Source organism: Triticum aestivum, chromosome 2B, assembly GCF_018294505.1.
Source record: "Triticum aestivum cultivar Chinese Spring chromosome 2B, IWGSC CS RefSeq v2.1, whole genome shotgun sequence".
Classification (NCBI taxonomy): domain Eukaryota; kingdom Viridiplantae; phylum Streptophyta; class Magnoliopsida; order Poales; family Poaceae; genus Triticum; species Triticum aestivum.
In genome coordinates this window covers 424,077,244-424,096,372 of record NC_057798.1, presented here as the reverse complement: position 1 = coordinate 424,096,372, position 19,129 = coordinate 424,077,244, and the positions used below count along the sequence as shown (strand labels likewise).

Genomic DNA, 19,129 nt, shown 5'->3' with positions numbered 1-19,129 from the left:
ATCCCACAAGGGGAGGTACATGAGCTAAGCTCTAGTGTTTAGATCTAATCTTAGCTAAGTCTAAATGGAGGAGATGAAGGAGTATATATAGTCCTAGGCAAAGAGAGGGATAAGTGGGGGCGAAATGGTAAAACAAGGGCAAAGCCCGCAGCATCACACAGGGGGCCCCGTGTGCACGGGGTAAGTGGAGCCCGTGCGCACGGGGTATCCAGGGACCGGACGCAAGGGCCCGTGCGCACGGGGTCTATGAGGCCCGTGGACACGGGGGTCCTGTGGGCACGGTACACGCCCGTGCGCACGGGGTCTTCAGGACCGCCAGCCTGGGAGGCCCGTGGGCACGGGGTCGGAGGGGCCTGTGCGCACGGGGTCGCCTGGGAGCTGCTGCCTTCTTCTTGGCGCTTCCTTCTCCGCTTCCAGGCTTCCGTCTTGGATGGTGTAGTTGTTCTCTTGCGCTTGGACTCCTCCGTGATGAATGTGTAGCTCCGCTCACACCTAAGTATGCACATGAGAGAGGGGTCAAGTAGTTTACCATCCTCGTAGGGTACAAGTGAACACGTGTAAAGGAGATGATTCACCTTTGTATGCATGAAGTAGAAGTGGCACGTGTCACTTGCCACATGGACTCTTGACATGGTGATGTCCGTAGGATGCTCCGCATCACTAAGTAACCTGCGATTTTTGGTTGCTCGCCCATCAATTTCTATTAAATGGGTTTCAGGCTTGTAGCAAGTGCGACCTGCGTCGTCAATCACCGGCGGGTCGACTCCAATCACAGCTGACGCTTTGCTGGTGTCACCCGGAGACGCGTCCCTATCCCTTGATTTTGTTAGACTGCAGGTTCAGTTACCATGCGAGCAAGCCTTGACCATATGGTTAGCCTGTCGGTGAGGAGCAGGACGAGTAGGATAGTCACCTCGAGTGTGTCCGTCGAGATGCAAAGGGTTGCGCCTCAGGAGACTTTGCCCTTTTTTTTCACATGCAAATCGACTGATAAATTCACCGACACATTACATCATAGTTCAATTGCCCAAAATCACAAGAGACCTTCGAATTTGTTCCTGGAGCAGCAACTAGGTTTCATTCTGCACTTGGTGCTTTAACATACAAACCCCACACGAAGATCTAACAGCCACAAACGCAAAAAAAAAGAGGCTGATCTAGCAGTTCAGAAAGCTAATGGTTTAAAAGGACTCTTTTAGTGTAACGTTTTAATGTCTCTAAATTTTCTCTAGATTCCGGTCAAATAGTGTGTAACTTTGTGTGACACTAAAACATTAAAACATCAGGTGACTTTTTTTGAGGGAAAAACATCAGGTGACTGAATGTCAGCCAAGCAACACCTTTCTTCTCATCTCAAAAGAAAAGGAAAAGGGAAAAAGAGGAAAAGAAAGCTGGAGAAGAGAAGAACACCGAGGCACCGACCGGTCCAAGTCCAACCCAGCCGCCCCCTCCGATCCGGGGTACTCCTCCCCGTTCCCAACTCCTAAACCCATCGCCGCCACAGGCACCCTCTCCCCCGGCCTCAGCAGCCGCCATGGCCGACGGCGCCAACCCAAACCCGACATCCACACCCAGGCAGAAGGCAGTCCCAGACTGGCTCAACAGCCCGATCTGGTCCGCCCCTGCCCCTAGCCCGCGCCACCGCTCTCCTCCCCGCGCCCCCTCCCCTCCCCCACCTCCCCCTCCCAAGCCGCAGCACGATCCGACCCCGCCGCCCCCTCGTCAACCCGCGCGGCGCGACGGTGCAAGCTCTGACTCCGACTCCGACAGCGGCGGCGGCGACGAGGGCGCGGCCACCTCGTCTCGGACCCACCTCGTCGCCGAGTTCAAAGCGGCGGTGAGTGTTGGCCTCTCGCGGTCGAGTCACGGGACTTCGCTGTTTAGCTTTGGTTTGTAACTTGTTCGTTCGTCTGTTTGTGTTTCGGTACGTGTAGCTGGAAAGGAAGGTGGTGGATCTGGCGGAGCTGCGGAGGCTCGCGTGCCAGGGCGTGCCTGACGACCCCGCCGTGCGGCCTGTTGTCTGGAAGGTCTGGGAATTCTCCCATTTTCTTCGTATAACTTTTTCATTATGTGTTCGTGCAGTTTGCTTGGGCCTGGCCGAGTGTTTGCTCTCTCATTCACATGCTAGTGATATGACATTGCCAAGAAAGTTCAAGAGTTACATTTTTATGCCCTGATGCTTGTTGATGACCTCGTATGATCATTGTTGATTCCATATATGGCATGATGCCCCAATTGAGTCTAGGACGGGGTTGCCATGGTTGGTTCACCTAAACCAGGATAGTATCTTTTGAGCGGCATGACATGCATTAGATTTATGAAAAAAAAAATAGCCTCCATGTGATTGGTCTTCAAACTTATGCATCATTTATAATGAAATACAAACATATATGCTTACTTAACCATGGACTCGCATAGTACATGAAGCGCTTTTGGAATTTACTTATATTCCATGAATAAGTCCTTGAACAATTGATTCATGAATAGAATACGATTTTGAAATATTCTAGACTAGGAGTAGTAATATTGTTTCATGAATAGACTTCTCATGCCAAGTTCTCAAGTAGGGGAAAAACAATTCTCAAGCTTGTTGAGATCTCCCCAGAAGCCAAATAAACGAGTCTCGAGTTTTTTCCTTCTCTTTTTGCATTTCTTTGCTGTTTTTTATGAATTTATTTCATTGCACATCATAATTTGGAACCATGCTCTAATTTTTATGTAGAGGTTCGAGAATAGCTACTGTTATAGGTTTAGATTAGAAGAAACTGTTGAACAAAAAGCAAGTGTTTGAGGTAAAATGGATATTGTGAATGCATTTTAGTCTGTTGGCGGTGTCGATATTTTTTTTCCTTTTTAATATGTTACAAATTTATTTGACTTTTTTGATAGTTAGCAGCTTCTCTTGGGGTACTTGCCAATGGATCATGCTCTGTGGGCGTACGAACTGGAAAAAAAGCGGTCCCAGTACAGTGCTTTCAAAGACGAGCTTTTGGTTAACCCTGTAAGTTTTTAATGCAAATTACACTGTAAGTTCTTTACGATCGCAGATGCATGAGTTCTTTAGTTCTTTACCATTGCAGATGCACGAGTTCTTTAGTTGTTCACCACTTACTATGTGTTTAAATAGAAGGAACAATGCTTTCCTTCCCTAGGAGGGCTAGGAGAACACCGGTGTTGGTAGCTATATATTGAAAAAAAAATCCAAATCGGTTACGGGCATGAAACACACTCCTTAAGGGCCAGTTCTTTGGGGGCTTATGACTTGCTGTGGAAATAAGCGGCCCCCTACCCAGCTTATTCTAGAAGCCCAACCTAGCCTTTAATTTACCTACTTTGTGGTGGTTCCTTTTCCCATTTTTAACCAACCTGCACAACAATATATTTTGGTTCTGGTCAGTCAGAAGTTACCCGAAGAATGGAAATGACTATTTCAAAAAGGAAGGAACATAATTCTGAAGGAACTGGATTTCTCCCAAGGGCGGAAATCGTCCAGGACGAACATCCTCTAAGCCTTGGGAAAACTAGTGTTTGGAACCAACACTTCCAGGTAATGTTTAACTGCACTTAAAATTACTGTACTTCCTGGCTGTTTGCCATACTCTGTACATTGTGTCTATTAATTCATTTTATTTGGTTTTGCAACTTGCAACTGCTTTGCTTGTGAGAGACATCCCTTTGCATTCTGCTTGTTAAATATGTTAGTGTCTTAGCTACTAAAATGTAAATGTTATCTAAATACTTTCAGGAATCTGAAACTGTAGAGCAGATTGATAGAGATGTTAAGCGTACTCATCCTGAGATGCAGTTTTTCAATGGCGGTTCTTCTGATGCCTTGTCTAATCAGGTAGGCATTTATTGTCTTCACATGATGCCAGTTCTTGCTTGTTTCTGGTACTTCTATTTAGCCTAAATCTAACATTTTATGTATTTTTTCCAGGAGTCACTGAAGCGAATACTTACCATCTTTGCAAAATTAAACCCGGGTATAAGATATGTACAAGGAATGAATGAAGTTTTGGCACCTCTCTACTATGTCTTCAAGAATGATCCAGACCAAAGTAATTCTGTAAGTTCTCTTAATGTCCCCATTTGCTTAAAAAAACTTTTTTTAGTTTTTGTGGTGATGAAACAAACTGACCATGCTAAAGATTGTGTGATTTTCCTTATAGCTTCAAATTATTAATTGTCTTAAATTTCATTTTTCTTAGTATTTATGTAATATGTACCCGTGATGATGCAACGAGTATTGGAGTTTGAATCTTTGTATCGTATAGTAAATGATGTGATGCATCTGTATATACTCACTTCATTTCACAATGTTTGGCACTTTTGGTCATGATATGCTTCCTGAACAGCTGGTATTTTCAACCAAGATATCCTTCCCAAATGTTTGGAGCTTTGCACCTTTGCATTCATCTTTTATCATCTTGCCCATAGTTGATTATGTATTCTTGTTGTTTGTTTTCTTAGACTTTTCTCCCACATCTTTGTTATGAGGGGGATTTAGACCTAACCCTTGCATTTTATTTTTTTGCCGAAACATGCACTCAAAAGTGCCATGTATTGAAAACAGTGACAGTACATCTTTATCTTCCAACAAAAATAAGAGCTAAGAAAAAATCATCTCTGATGCAGTTTGGCGGTCGATAATTTTGAACGTGTCAAAATGCATCATTCGGTTTTAGAGTATATAAATCGTACTGCAAGCTTCTAGAGGAGTATCTTGTGGAGTTTACAGATTAGGCTCAACCTAACCCATGAACTTCTGGAATTCTCTCCTTTACAGTCTGGTTAACATGATAAGCTTAGACTCCATGTTTTAGTTAATAAGGATTATTGTAGTAACTAAAGTCCGACATAGATTTGCCAACTGTTGTCTTGTAGACCCATTTCAAGGAACAAGGTTTTTCTTATGGCCTACATAGTACAACTACGCATTTCCTTCTTTGTGAGGCTATATTTCACAAGGCCACCCCGCTCCTGAATTTTCCAAAGCGAATATCTTATTGATTTATGGCTGCTAATATCAAATAGCTTTAGCCCTTGTACCATGCGTAATGCGTTGCATTATGCATCATGGAAGCTTGATGACCGTGTAGATTCCATTTTTCTTTTGTATGAACAGGCTTCAGCAGAGTCAGATGCTTTTTTCTGTTTTGTTGAGGTGCTAAGTGGATTTCGAGATAACTTTTGCAAGCAGCTTGACAACAGTGTTGTTGGTATACGCTCCACAATCAGTAAACTATCCCAGCTCCTGAAAAGGCATGATGAAGAGCTCTGGCGGCATTTAGAGGTCGTAACCAAGGTATGGATCTAATGTACTTACTCATTTTTAACTGCTCAGAATTAATTATTGTTACATATACTTTAGCCTCCATTGTGACACTCCTCCATCAATTCCAGGTTAACCCACAGTTCTATGCGTTCAGATGGATCACCCTGCTATTGACACAGGAGTTTAAGTTCCGTGACTGCATCCACCTGTGGGATGCGTTATTAGGTGATCCAGAGGGGCCCCAGGTTAGAGAACTGCCATTTATATTTTCGTCCCGTGTGATACATTTCCAAGGCAATAGATTAACTCATCTTGTTTTGTTGCAGGCTACCTTGTTAAGGATCTGCTGTGCAATGCTAATTCTTGTTCGAAGACGGCTCTTGGCTGGCGACTTCACTGCAAACCTCAAGCTTCTCCAGAATTACCCACCCACAAACATTGACCACTTGTTACATATTGCTAATAAATTGCGTGGGCTAGTTCCCTGCTGAATGATTTGCTCTTTTTGTTTCCAATGTTGTTTTTATGCTAGTCTGCTGTCCAGAGATGATGCATTAAATCTGTAAATGAATATCCATACGCTCTTTTTGACCCATTGTTTATCGTGTAATGTATGCCTGTTAAAGCTTGTTGTTCTTTTAGTAGTCATACATTAGTTATAAGAACTATGAAAAGTTCTTTTGGTGCCAAAACTGTGGCATTTGAAGAACTCCAAAGATCACATAGATCCATATTATGTGGGCTGTCAAAATTTGCTGATAATTTTTGGAAATTTTGCCAGCCATGCATTTTTATCTGGGCAAATAATTGCTATTTTTAGTTGTCATTGTTTTTGTATATAATTGCAAGTAGGCCTCTTTTATTTTAAATTGTCTGCAGCTTAGCAAATAAGCGACATTGCAGACATCATTCTAAAACTGTAAACAGCTTCTGAAAATAAAGGACGCTAGGAATAGGATTTTTTTTTGAAAGCACGCTAGCAATAGGATTGCCAAACATATACGGTGGACAAGGGGTTTTCTAAGAAACGAAAAGGATCCTCGGAAACAGTTTTATTTTGCGGGAAATTTCAATCTATTCATTGTCAAAGAAATAATCGAACATACTCCCTCCTTTCATGTATATAGGGCCTAATGTGTTTTTCTGGGCTAACTTTGACCACATGTTAGAGCAATAATATATGACATGCAAGTTACACAAAGCACACCATCAAAATTCCCTTAAAAAAAAGCACACCATCAAATTCGTATGTGAAAGGAGCTTGTAGTGATATAATTTTCACATTATAATTCTCATATATTATTAATCGTATCAATAGTCAAAGACAACCTCGGAAAATACATTAGGTCCTATATATATGGAAGGAGGCAGTATAAAGGATGAGAGACATGCTAGGAAGAACCACGCCATCCACGTCGCCCTCCACTCGCTATGAATAGTGTAGAGGCGGGCAGCGTGGGCGAGCGAAGGGAAAGGGAAACGAGCCCGCGTCCACTGTGTCCCACCTCAGTCGCCTCCCCCTCCTCCCACCTCAGCCGCCTCCCCCCCTCTTGTCCGCCCCGGGTGCGGAGGCGAGCTTCCCGGTGGCGCTGACTCGAAGCGGGCACGCAGCCACTCCTCTGTCTCGTTCTCTCCCTTCCGCCGCCGCTCGTCGCAGCTCTGCCTCCCCGCCTGGCAGCGGCTAGAGAAGGGCTACTCCGCTTCCCCGCCTCACCTCCTCTTCCTCTCTTCCTGAGGGCGCCAGGAGCCTCGATATGGAGCAGGAGAGGCCAGGAGTGCAGCCTCGATCTGGAGAAGGGAGCAGCCGTCGGCCGATTTCGGCCCGCTCCGGCGACCCCGACGGCCATCCAGCACATGCTCGCCGGAGGGATCGCGTGGCGGCTCTGAGGCAGCGGCAGCGACGGCGTCCGAGTCCTCGGAGATGAGGGTCGACGACGGCAACATCCAGGAGGCCGAGTCCTCGCTCCGCGAGGGCCTCTCCCTCAACTACGAGGTATGTAATCATTGCATCTAAGCTTCTGTTTTTCTTTTCCTTTCTGCCTAATCTTAATCTGGGAGGTTGCGCGAGTTGCTCGAGGTCTTTTTGGGTGAGATGGAATCGAAAGATTGGATATTTTTGGGGTCCAATTGAGCCTATATGTCATCCTCTGATGCGTTTTGGGGGAAGATCAGGATCTTCGCGCGGAGATCGTAGTGCCTAATTTCATTTCTCATTCCAAGGACCGGTGGTACTTTGTGTGGGAGATAGCATTGTTTTCACAAGGTTGCGGGGCCATTCTGATTTGGCCAGCTGAGTAAGAATTTAGATTAGAATGATATATTCTGCTTGGAAGAAAGATAGCCTTTCGGGGAGATGTATGATACTAAGATCTTGTGAAAATGATTCTTCATGTTTGGAGGGGATTCAACATTGGTGCTTTTTCTTTGGGGCAATTCTGAAAATTCAGAAGATGATGTACAAGTAGAACTCAAAGGATGCGAAATAACTCGAGGATAAATGTGGAAATCAATCTTGCTTTTAGATATTGTAACCGTTTGACCATGGTTTGGCCAGTGGGTGACATGGGAGAAGCTGCCGGCCGATTCCGGCCCGCTCTGGTGACCCCGGCGGCCATCCAACACCTTCCAGTGCTCTCCTATCGTTGCTCTACCATCTCCACTGCGCTCCAACATCATCCGCGGCTAACCCTGGCCGCTCGGACTGCTGGTGTGCGGCATCGCCATACTACTAATATTCACCTTGCTCAGAGCACTCGGCTCATCTACAATAAGTTCAGAAATGAATATCCTAGGCAAAGGTCCATATATATGAGTTCTGGCGTATCCATCATTGTTGGGAAGGGAAAACCATAATGCTCTTAGTTTTTTTCTGCTGGAAACATTAGTTCTTCACAAGACTCGTAACCAAAACCAGTAAAAAAATTCAGTAATTGAGTTTATACCATAATCATCAACCTGCAGTTATAACAAACGGGAAATTATCATCACAATAATCAACATCACACAACCGTGTCTTATGTAACACAGTGCTTGTAGCAAGCTAACTAAATTTTAAACCCTAGCCGCATCGTTGATAGTATGCATTGCCATTTCTCATAAGTATCAACATCTATGAATACCATTATGACGTTCCAATAGGTACTAATGTTTCTGTTGGGGAACGTAGTAATTTCAAAAAAATTCCTACGCACACGCAAGATCATGGTGCTGCATAGCAACGAGAGGGGAGAATGTCGTCCACGTACCCACGTAGACCGTAAGCGGAAGCGTTATGATAACGCGGTTGATATAGTCATACGTCTTCACGATTGACCGATCCTAGTACCGAACGTACGGCACCTTCGTGATCTGCACACATTCAGCTCGGTGACGTCCCACGAAACTCACGATCCAGTAGAGCTTCGAGGGAGAGTTTCGTCAGCACGACAGCGTGATGACGGTGTTGATGAAGCTACCGACGCAGGGCTTCGCCTAAGCATCGCTACGATATGACCGAGGTGGATTATGGTGGAGGGAGGCACCGCACACGACTAAAGATCAATGATCAACTTGTGTGTCCTGGGGTGCCCCCTTGCCCCTGTATATAAAGGAGGGAGGGAGGAGGAGGCCGCCCCTCATAGGGTGCGCCCAAAGTGTGGAGTCCTACTAGGACTCCCTAGTCCTAGTAGGATTCCACCTTCCACATGGAGTAAGAAAAGGGGAAGAGAGAAGGAGAAGGAAGGAAGGGGCGCCCCCCACCCCTAGTCCAATTCGGACCAGTCCATGGGGAGAGGTGCGGCCACCCTTGAGGCCTTTTCTCTCCTTTCCCGTATGACCCATTAAGGCCCAATACAAATTCTCGTAACTCTCCGGTACTCCGAAAAATACCCGAATCACTCGGAACCTTTCCGATGTCCGAATATAGCCTTCCAATATATCGATATTTACGGCTCGATCATTTCGAGACTCCTCGTCATGTCCCCGATCTCATCCGGGACTCCGAACAAACTTCGGTCATCAAATCACATAACTCATAATATAAATCGTCACCGAACGTTAAGCGTGCGGACCCTACGGGTTCGAGAACTATGTAGACATGACCGAGACACATCTCCGGTCAATAACCAATAGCGGAACCCGGATGCTCATATTGGCTCCTATATATCTCTCAACTCGGGTATTTGCTTGAAATATTAACTTCAACTCCTGAAACATCTCATATGGTCCATGACGTTCAAAACGTCTTTGAAGTCCCGATTCTAGCCGTTAAGCATGGTGCACTAAACTATCAAGTAGTCATCATATTGAGCTAGCCAAATGTTCATAACGTTTGCATCTGCTCCTGCAATAGGTCTATCACCTAGCGGTGCATCAAGGACATAATTCTTCTATGAAGCAATGAGGATAAACCTCAGATCACGGACCCAGTCCGCATCATTTCTACTATCATCTTTCAACTTAGTTTTCTCTAGGAACACATATAAAATATAGGGAAGCAGCAACGCGAGCTATTGATCTACAACATTATTTGCAAAATACTATCAGGACTAAGTTCATGATAAATTAAAGTTCAATTAATCATATTACTTAAGAACTCCCACTTAGATAGACATCCCTCTAATCATCTAAGTGATCACGTGATCCAAATCAACTAAACCATGTTCGATCATCACGTGAAATGGAGTAGTTTTCAATGCTGAACATCACTATGTTGATCATATCTACTATATGATTCACGCTCGACCTTTCGGTCTCAGTGTTCCGAGGCCATATCTGCATATGCTAGGCTTGTCAAGTTTAACCAGAGTATTTCTGCGTCTGCAAAACTGGCTTGCACCCGTTGTATGTGAACGTAGAGCTTATCACACCTGATCATCACGTGGTGTCTCAGCACGAAGAACTTTCGCAATGGTGCATACTCAGGGAGAACACTTATACCTTGAAATTTAGTGAGAGATCATCTTATAAAGCTACCGCCGAACTAAGCAAAATAAGATGTCTAAAAGATAAACATCACATGCAAACAAAATATGTGACATGATATGGCCATCATCATCTTGTGCCTTTGATCTCCATCTCCAAAGCATCGTCATGATCTCCATCATCACCGGCATGACACCATGATCTCCATCATCTTGATCTATATCAATGTGTCGTCACATGGTCGTCTCGCCAACTATTGCTCTTGCAACTATTGCTATCACATAGCGATAAAGTAAAGCAATTATTTGGCGCTTGCATCTTATGCAATAAAGAGACAACCATAAGGCTTCTGCCAGTTGCCGATAACTTCAAGAAAACATGATCATCTCATACAACAACTTATATCTCATCACGTCTTGACCATATCACATCACAACAAGCCCTGCAAAAACAAGTTAGACGTCCTCTACTTTGTTGTTGCAAGTTTTACGTGGCTGCTACGGGCTTAGCAAGAACCGTTCTTACCTACGCATCAAAAACCACAATGATTTTTCGTCAAGTATGTGCTGTTTTAACCTTCAACAAGGACCGGACGTAGCCACACTCGATTCAACTAAAGTTGGAGAAACTGACACCCGCCAGCCACCTGTGTGCGAAGCACGTCGGTAGAACCAGTCTCGCGTAAGCGTATGCGTAATGTCGGTCCGGGCCGCTTCATCCAACAATACCGCCGAATCAAAGTATGACATGATGGTAAGCAGTATGACTATTATCGCCCACAACTCACTCGTGTTCTACTCGTGCATATAACATCTACGCATAAACCTGGCTCGGATGCCATTGTTGGGGAATGTAGTAATTTCAAAAAAATTCCTACGCACACGCAAGATCATGGTGATGCATAGCAACGAGAGGGGAGAGTGTCGTCCACGTACCCTCGTAGACCGTAAGCGGAAGCGTTATGACAAGACGGTTGATGTAGTCGTATGTCTTCACGATTGACCGATCCTAGTACCGAACGTACGACACCTCCGTGATCTGCACACGTTCAGCTCGGTGACGTCCCACGAACTCATGATCCTGTAGAGCTTTGAGGGAGAGTTTCGTCAGCACGACGGCGTGATGACGATGTTGATGAAGCTACCGATGCAGGGCTTCGCCTAAGCACCGCTACGATATGACCGAGGTGGATTATGGTGGAGGGGGGCACCGCACACGGCTAAAGATCAATGATCAACTTGTGTGTACTAGGGTGCCCCCTTGCCCCTGTATATAAAGGAGGGAGGGAGGAGGAGGCTGCCCCTCATAGGGTGTGCCCAAAGTGTGGAGTCCTACTAGGGGGCGCCCCCCTAGTCCAATTTGGACCAGTCCATGGGGAGGGTTGCGGCCACCCTTGAGGCCTTTTCTCTCCGTTCCCGTATGGCCGTTTAAGGTCCAATATGAATTCCCGTAACTCTCCGGTACTCGAAAAAATACCCGAATCACTCGGAACCTTTCCGATGTCCGAATATAACCTTCCAATATATCAATCTTTACGGCTCGATCATTTCAAGACTCCTAGTCATGTCCCCGATCTCATCTGGGACTCCGAACAAACTTCGGTCATCAAATCACATAACTCATAATATAAATCATCACCGAACGTTAAGCGTGCAGACCCTACGGGTTTGAGAACTATGTAGACATGACCGAGACACATCTCCGGTCAATAACCAATAGCGGAACCTGGATGCTCATATTGGCTCCTACATATTCTACGGAGATCTTTATCGGTCAAACCGCATAACAACATACGTTGTTCCCTTTGTCATCGGTATGTTACTTGCCCGAGATTCGATCGTCGGTATCACCATACCTAGTTCAATCTCGTTACCGGCAAGTCTCTTTACTCGTTCCGTAATGCATCATCCCGCAACTAACTCATTAGTCACATTGCTTGCAAGGCTTATAGTGATGTGCATTACCGAGAGGGCCCAGAGATACCTCTCCGACAATTGGAGTGACAAATCCTAATCTTGATCTATGCCAACTCAACAAGTACCATCAGAGACACCTGTAAAGCACCTTTATAATCACCCAGTTATGTTGTGACGTTTGGTAGAACACAAAGTGTTCCTCCGGTATTCGGGAGTTGCATAATCTCATAGTCATAGGAACATGTATAAGTCATGAAGAAAGCAATAGCAATATACTAAACGATCAAGTGCGAAGCTAACGGAATGGGTCAAGTCAATCACATCATTCTCCAATGATGTGATCCCATTAATTAAATGACAACTCATGTCTATGGCTAGGAAACTTAACCGTCTTTGATTCAACGAGCTAGTCAAGTAGAGGCATACTAGTGACACTCTGTTTGTCTATGTATTCACACATGTACTAAGTTTCTGGTAATACAATTCTAGCATGAATAATAAACATTTATCATGAATTAAGGAAATAAATAATAACTTTATTATTTCCTCTAGGGCATATTTCCTTCAGTTTCCGTTTTAAATTATCCGCAAAAAGATTCTAGTCGAAAATCAAAGAACAATCTATAAGAAGCAAAAGAGTCTTTCTTGTAAACGCATTTAAGCTCGTATGGTCATACCGAGTCGCCCTGGCTTTCACACCTCTTAGACGCTTCACTTGGGCTGCACATGTACTCACTAAGATATTAGTAGTATGGACAATTGTCTGGTCATAGTATGCTTGTAGGGCCAAAGGTATGTCAGACATAGCTCATAACACTTATGTATGGCTAAAGAAGATTGCTGAAACGTACCAATGCTTTCTGAAAATCATTTCTCTTCATGTTACTTCTATAGTCCCGTTAGAGTAAATAGTCAGGACACTTCTGTAGTTCTGTTGAAGTAAATAGTCAAAAAATCATTTCTCTTTATGTTACTTCTGTAGTTTTGTTAGAGTAAATAGTCACGATACTTTTGTAGTACTGTTGAAGTAAACAGTCAGAGATATTTACTTGTGTAGTTCTCTTTAGGCTACTTATGTAGTTCTGTCAAGAGTAGGTTCTATTAACACATCGATATAATAGCAATCATCAGTCAATGTGTGATGTTGGGGCGTTGTTTTCCTGCAACGGCATACATAGATGGGGAGACTTTTCTGCTAGGGATGTACAGGGTATGACACATGGAAAGGGTGCTTCTAATTAGTAATTCGAACTCTGGAAAACAAAAATTCTTGCATTATTATAGGAAGTGTTGCTGAATCACGACAATTTATGAGCACGTTACTAAGGGTACTGAACCACATGTTAGTAGTGATTGTGAATTGTGAAAACTTGATGATTATATCATATATAACCAAATTTTTCTAGCCCGTTTGCCATATGTTTGTTTAACCAACAGATAGTTGTACGTATGCACTTTTGTTTGTCTCATCCTTCCTCTCCTCAATTTCAGTGATTGCTAAATAATATTTGTTCTGATAGTCTAATAGTTTTTTTTTCTGCTTGCTGCTATCCTCCTCTTGTGACCTAAGAATTTTTCCTATGAGGTTGGTTACTATTCAAGCACAATCAGGGTGAACCTAATAAATTTGTGGTATCTATGAAGTTTAATATGTGTTTACGTGTCTGCCTAAGAGTATCATGCCAATTGCTTGAGCAGCGGGCAATGGTAATTATTCTCCTAAGATGGTGTTGAACCGGTATGGGCCAAGCCCATCTAGCTTTGTCACTTAGGGCCCAAGCCCATGAGGAGGTGCTGACCTAGAAGGAGGCATCAGTCCTCCCGTTCCCATCTTAGCCGCCACACACAGAGAGAAAGCGACTAAGAGAGCTCCTGCGACTTCAACATGGTATCAGAGGCCGAGTTCGACGGGACCTGAGGAGACAACGACGGTGGCCGGCGAGGCGGCGGTGGATCTGGGCGAGCTCGTGGCGCGCGAGCTGCGCGTGCGCGGGCGCCCAGTGAGGAGCTGCAGAGAAGGAAGGGAAGACGACAGAGGAGGAAGAAGAGGAGTCGTGCGGGTGTGTGCAGCTGCGTGCGGGAGCTGCTGTTGGCGTTCTTGGACTCCCCCTTCTTGTGCTCCTCGTCTGTACTTCTCAGACGATGGACTACTGTCTGGGGCTGTTTGCGGCTGCTGCTTGCTGCTGATTGGCAGAGGAAAGAGAAGGAGGTGAAGTGTGAGGTGGTGCTGCGAGCTGCTGCTGCTGTAGAGGAGCAACAGAGGCGGTTGGGTTCTGCGTTGCTGGAGTTGAGTTGTTGGTGCTGCTGTGTGTGCGGCAGAGGAAGAAGATGGAGGCAGTTGTTGCTGCTGCTGTAGTGGAGAGAAGAAGTGCTGCTACTACGTGCACTTGAGGGTGATTTGATGTCTGCTGGATCTGCTGAGCTGTTGTTGGGTCTGCTGGTTGCAGTTTGAGGAAAAGGGGGTTGTGCTGATTTGGTGCTGCTGCTGATTGGAAAGGGAAGAGGAGGCAGCTGGGACTGTGCTAAGTTACTGTTGCTGTATTCTGCGGCTGCTGCTGGAAGAGAGGTGAAGGAGAAGGGTTGAGGTGCTGAAGGTTCTGCTGTTGTTGGTCGACTGAGCTGTTGTTGTTGTTGAGGGTAGCTTCTTCCACTCCTCCCGAACGAAGATGGGAGAGCCAACATGCTTTGCTGAGGCTTTCTAGAAGCTCACTAAGACCCTCGAGGAGTTGAAATCTAGGGCCACTGTTCCTTTTAAGGAAGTGGCTCAGAAGATCGAACTGTCGCCCATGGACATGAAGTTAGAGGGGGCTACCAATTATCTGAGCTAGTCCCGAAGGGCGTTGCTGGTTGTGGAACAGAAGGAGCTTGATGGGCACTTGTTGGGTGCTGTTGCTGAACCAGGAGACAAGACTACTGTGGAGGGAAAGAGATGGAAGGTCATAAACTCTGTGCTCATTGGCTGGTTGTTGAACTCGGTGGTGCCCCCCATTAGACGCTCTGTGGAGGGGCTATCCACATCCGCTACGATATGGGCGACTCTGTCCACCTTGTACCTAGGTAAGGGCAATGTCATGCTAATTGCTCAGATTGAGGGGAAGATCAGTCGACTGCATCAAGGTCATGACATGTCAGTGATGACATATGTGGAAGAGCTGTAGGCTTTGTGGGCAGAGCAAGATAACTGCGACCCTCTGGAACTCTATGATGCGGCTTGCATCGAGTCAGGGTGCAAGTGGATTGCACGCAGGCGTGTGCTGAAACTGTTGGAGGGGCTTAGAGGTTGCTTTCATGGCAGGAGGGCATCCATGTTGCACCAACCTCTCCTGCCCTCTATTGAGGAGACTATTGCTGCAATGTCTCAAGAGGAGGTGCGGCTATCTCTTGAGCATGTAGACATGAAGGCTGTGCCGGCTTCGACATTTGCAGTCACTGAGCGCATGGAGTGGAGCGATCCCAACAAATGTCATATCTGTGGGGAGGTAGGTCACTGGAAGTGGGCGTGTCCAACTCGTGGCAAAGGCAAGGGATAAAACAGAGGGGGAACTGGCAGAGGAAGGCGTGGTAGAGGCATAAGTGGATACTCAGGGACCTCAAGGGGTCAGGCTTCTACGGGCAGAGGTGGCTACTCAGGATACTCAGGGGATCAGAGGGCTCACATGACAGTGGCAGGAGACACTTGGACGTCACAAGGCAAAGATGCAGATGATGCTGACTATGGAGACTTTGCTCTCTGGGCCTCCATTGATGAAGGTAATCTGGATAAGGCATCTCTTGCTTCTAATGAGAGTGCTCCAGAGTGGGTTCTTCACTCTGGAGCATCTAAGCATGTTGCTAGTAATTCCTGCATGTTTGAGTCTTACCATAAGCACCCTCCGCCTCACACGGGCACAATGCAAACTGCTGATGGCACAAACCAGCCTGTCATAGGGGTTGGCACAGTCAAGTGCACTCCGACCATCTCCCTATCCTCAGTGTTACATGTGCCAGCTTTTCCTGTCTATTTGGTCTCTTTCAATGCTCTAATTGATCAAATTGACTGTCGTGTGACCCTTGACAAATTCGGTTGCATGATTCAGGAGCAACGGACGAGCCAGACGGTTGGGACTAGCACCAGGCGAAGGGGGCTCTGGTACAGCCGGACTTGGTGTGTGCTACGACCATGGAGGACAAGGAGAAGGAGGCGATGATCCATCACTGTAGGATGGGACATGTATCTTTTGATAAGATGAGTAGAATCTTTCCGGATGTTATGTGTGGGATAGGCAAGGGCAAGTTGACATGTGATGCTTGCGAATATGCCAAACACACACGAGCCTCATATGTGAGCAAGGGGCTTAGGATCATCTCTCCTTTTATGCTTATTCATTCGAATGTATGGAAGAGCCCGGTTGTATCAATGAATGGAATGAAATACTTTGTTACATTCATTGATTGCTATTCTCGTATGAATTGGATTTATATGATGCGTCACAAAGATGAGGTGTTTAGCTGTTTTCAGAATTTCCATGCCTTGGTGAAGAATCAGTTTCAGGTGCAGGTGCAGGTGATCAGGACTGACAATGGGACAGAGTATGTGAACAACACATTTGGGGCCTACTTGTCTGATCAAGGTATTCTTCATCAAACTTCATGCCCACACACCCCTCCTCAGAATGGAGTGGCAGAAAGGAAAAATCGGCATATTCTTGAGGTTGCTCGGTCATTGATGTTTACAACTAATGTGCCCAAAGTTTTGTGGAGTGAAGCAGTTATGACGGCCACATACTTGATCAACCGGACACCATCAAGAATCCTAAGCATGAAATCTCCGTGTGAGCTAGTATATGGAGAAACTAAGTTTGTTGTTCCCGCAAAGTTGTTTGGCAGTACTTGTTTTGTTCGAGAGCACCATACTTCTATTGGAAAACTTGATCCGCGAGCGACGAAGTGTATTTTTCTGGGCTATTCTTCTAGTCAGCAGGGGTATAAATGTTGGTGTCCCTCGAAGAAACGCAGGTTTGTCAGTATGGACGTACCCTTCAGGGAGTCTGAGCCATTCTATGGTGAGCCAACAGATCTAAGTGTGTTGTTTCAAGAGCTTCACCATTTACACTCTATGCAGGATGGTCAAGAGGGGGAGAAGGTTGTATCTCACACTCAGGAGGATTTTGTGGGCACTAACATTGATGATGATGTGCGGGTTCAAGTCTAGCCAATTCTGGGTACAGTTCTGATTGACACTCTCACTGATGGTGATGTGCAGGTTCAGGTCCAGCCAACAGTGGGTTCCATTCAGATTGGTAATCTCCAGCTCCCTGTTCCAGATCGGTGGTAGAAGACCCCTAGTGTACTCTCGACGAGAGCCACAAGTGTAACAGGTGCATAATGATACGTCTCCAACGCATCTACTTTTCCAAACACTTTTGCCTTGTTTTGGACTCTAACTTGCATGATTTGAATAAAACTAACCCGGACTAATGCTGTTTTCAGCAGAACTGTCATGATGTTGTTTTATGTGTAGAAAACAAAAGTTCTCGAAATGTCCTGAAAATCCACGGAGACACTTTTTGGAAAATATAAAAAATACTGTCGAAAGAATCAAGACCAGGGGGCCCACACCCTGTCCACGAGGGTGGGGGCGCGCCCACCCCCCTGGGCGCGCCCCCTATCTCGTGGGCCCCCTGAGGCTCCGCCGACCTCAACTCCAACTCCATATATTTCGTCTCGCGGAGAAAAAAATCTGAGAGAAAGTTTCATCGTGTTTTACGATACGGAGCCGCCGCCAAGCCCTAATCTCTCTCGGGAGGGCTGATCTGGAGTCCGTTCGGGGCTCCGAAGAGGGGGATTCGTCGCTGTCGTCATCATCAACCATCCTGCATCACCAATTTTATGATGCTCACCACCGTGCGTGAGTAATTCCATCGTCAGCTTGTTGGACGGTGATGGGTTGGATGAGATTTACCATGTAATCAAGTTAGTTTTGTTAGGGTTTGATCCCTAGTATCCACTATGTTCTGAGATTGATGTTGCTATGACTTTGCTCTGCTTAATGCTTGTCACTAGGGCGGCCCGAGTGCCATGATTTCAGATCTGAACCTATTATGTTTTCATGAATATATGTGTGTTCTTGATCCTATGTTGCAAGTCTATAGTCACCTATTATGTGTTATGATCCGACAACCCCGAAGTGACAATAATCGGGATACTTCTCGGTGATGACCATAGTTTGAGGAGTTCATGTATTCACTATGTGCTAATGCTTTGTTCCGGTTCTCTATTAAAAGGAGGCCTTAATATCCCTTAGTTTCCGCTAGGACCCCGCTGCCACGGGAGGGTAGGACAAAAGATGTCATGCAAGTTCTTTTCCATAAGCACGTATGACTATATTCGGAATACATGCCTACATTACATTGATGAATTGGAGCTAGTTCTGTGTCACCCTATGTTATAACTATTACATGAGGAATCGCATCCGACATAATTATCCATCACTGATCCAATGCCTACGAGATTTTCACATCTTGTGTTTCGCTTATTTACTTTTCCGCTGCTATTGTTACAATCACTACAAAACTCAAAAATATTACTTTTGCTACCGTTACCTTTATTATCATACTACTTTGCTACTAAATACTTTGCTGCAGATACTAAGTTATCCAGGTGTGGTTGAATTGATAACTCAACTGCTAATACTCAAGAATATTCTTTGGCTCCCCTTGTGTCGAATCAATAAATTTGGGTTGAATACTTTACCCTCGAAAGCTGTTGCGATCCCCTACACTTGTAGGTTATCAAGACTAATTTCTGGCGCCGTTGCTGGGGAGCATAGCTCTATTCTCTGAGTCACTTGGGATTTATATCTGTTGATCACTATGAAGAACTTGAAAGACGCGAAAACTACAATTTTTCCCTCAACTACGAGGGGAGGTAAGGAACTACCATCTAGCTCTGCACTAGATTCTCCTTCTGTTATTAGTAATCTTGCGACACCTAAACCTGCCACTGCTAAGAATTCTGATATGTCGCATGTTATTGATGATGCCACTTCTGCTATGCA

General features: G+C 45.3%; 1 protein-coding gene across 1 annotated transcript; it reads left to right on the top strand.

Annotated features, from left to right (window-relative positions):
• The first annotated feature begins 1,415 nt into the window (after window positions 1-1,415).
• On the top strand, window positions 1,416-5,911 carry LOC123045276 (TBC domain-containing protein C1952.17c). Its single transcript, XM_044468270.1, has 9 exons — window positions 1,416-1,837; window positions 1,935-2,027; window positions 2,897-3,001; window positions 3,398-3,547; window positions 3,746-3,844; window positions 3,938-4,066; window positions 5,126-5,305; window positions 5,404-5,520; window positions 5,602-5,911. The coding sequence occupies exons 1-9, from the start codon at window positions 1,535-1,537 to the stop codon at window positions 5,764-5,766; spliced, it is 1,341 nt and encodes a 446-aa protein (XP_044324205.1). The 5' UTR covers window positions 1,416-1,534; the 3' UTR covers window positions 5,767-5,911.
• The last annotated feature ends 13,218 nt before the right edge of the window (window positions 5,912-19,129 follow it).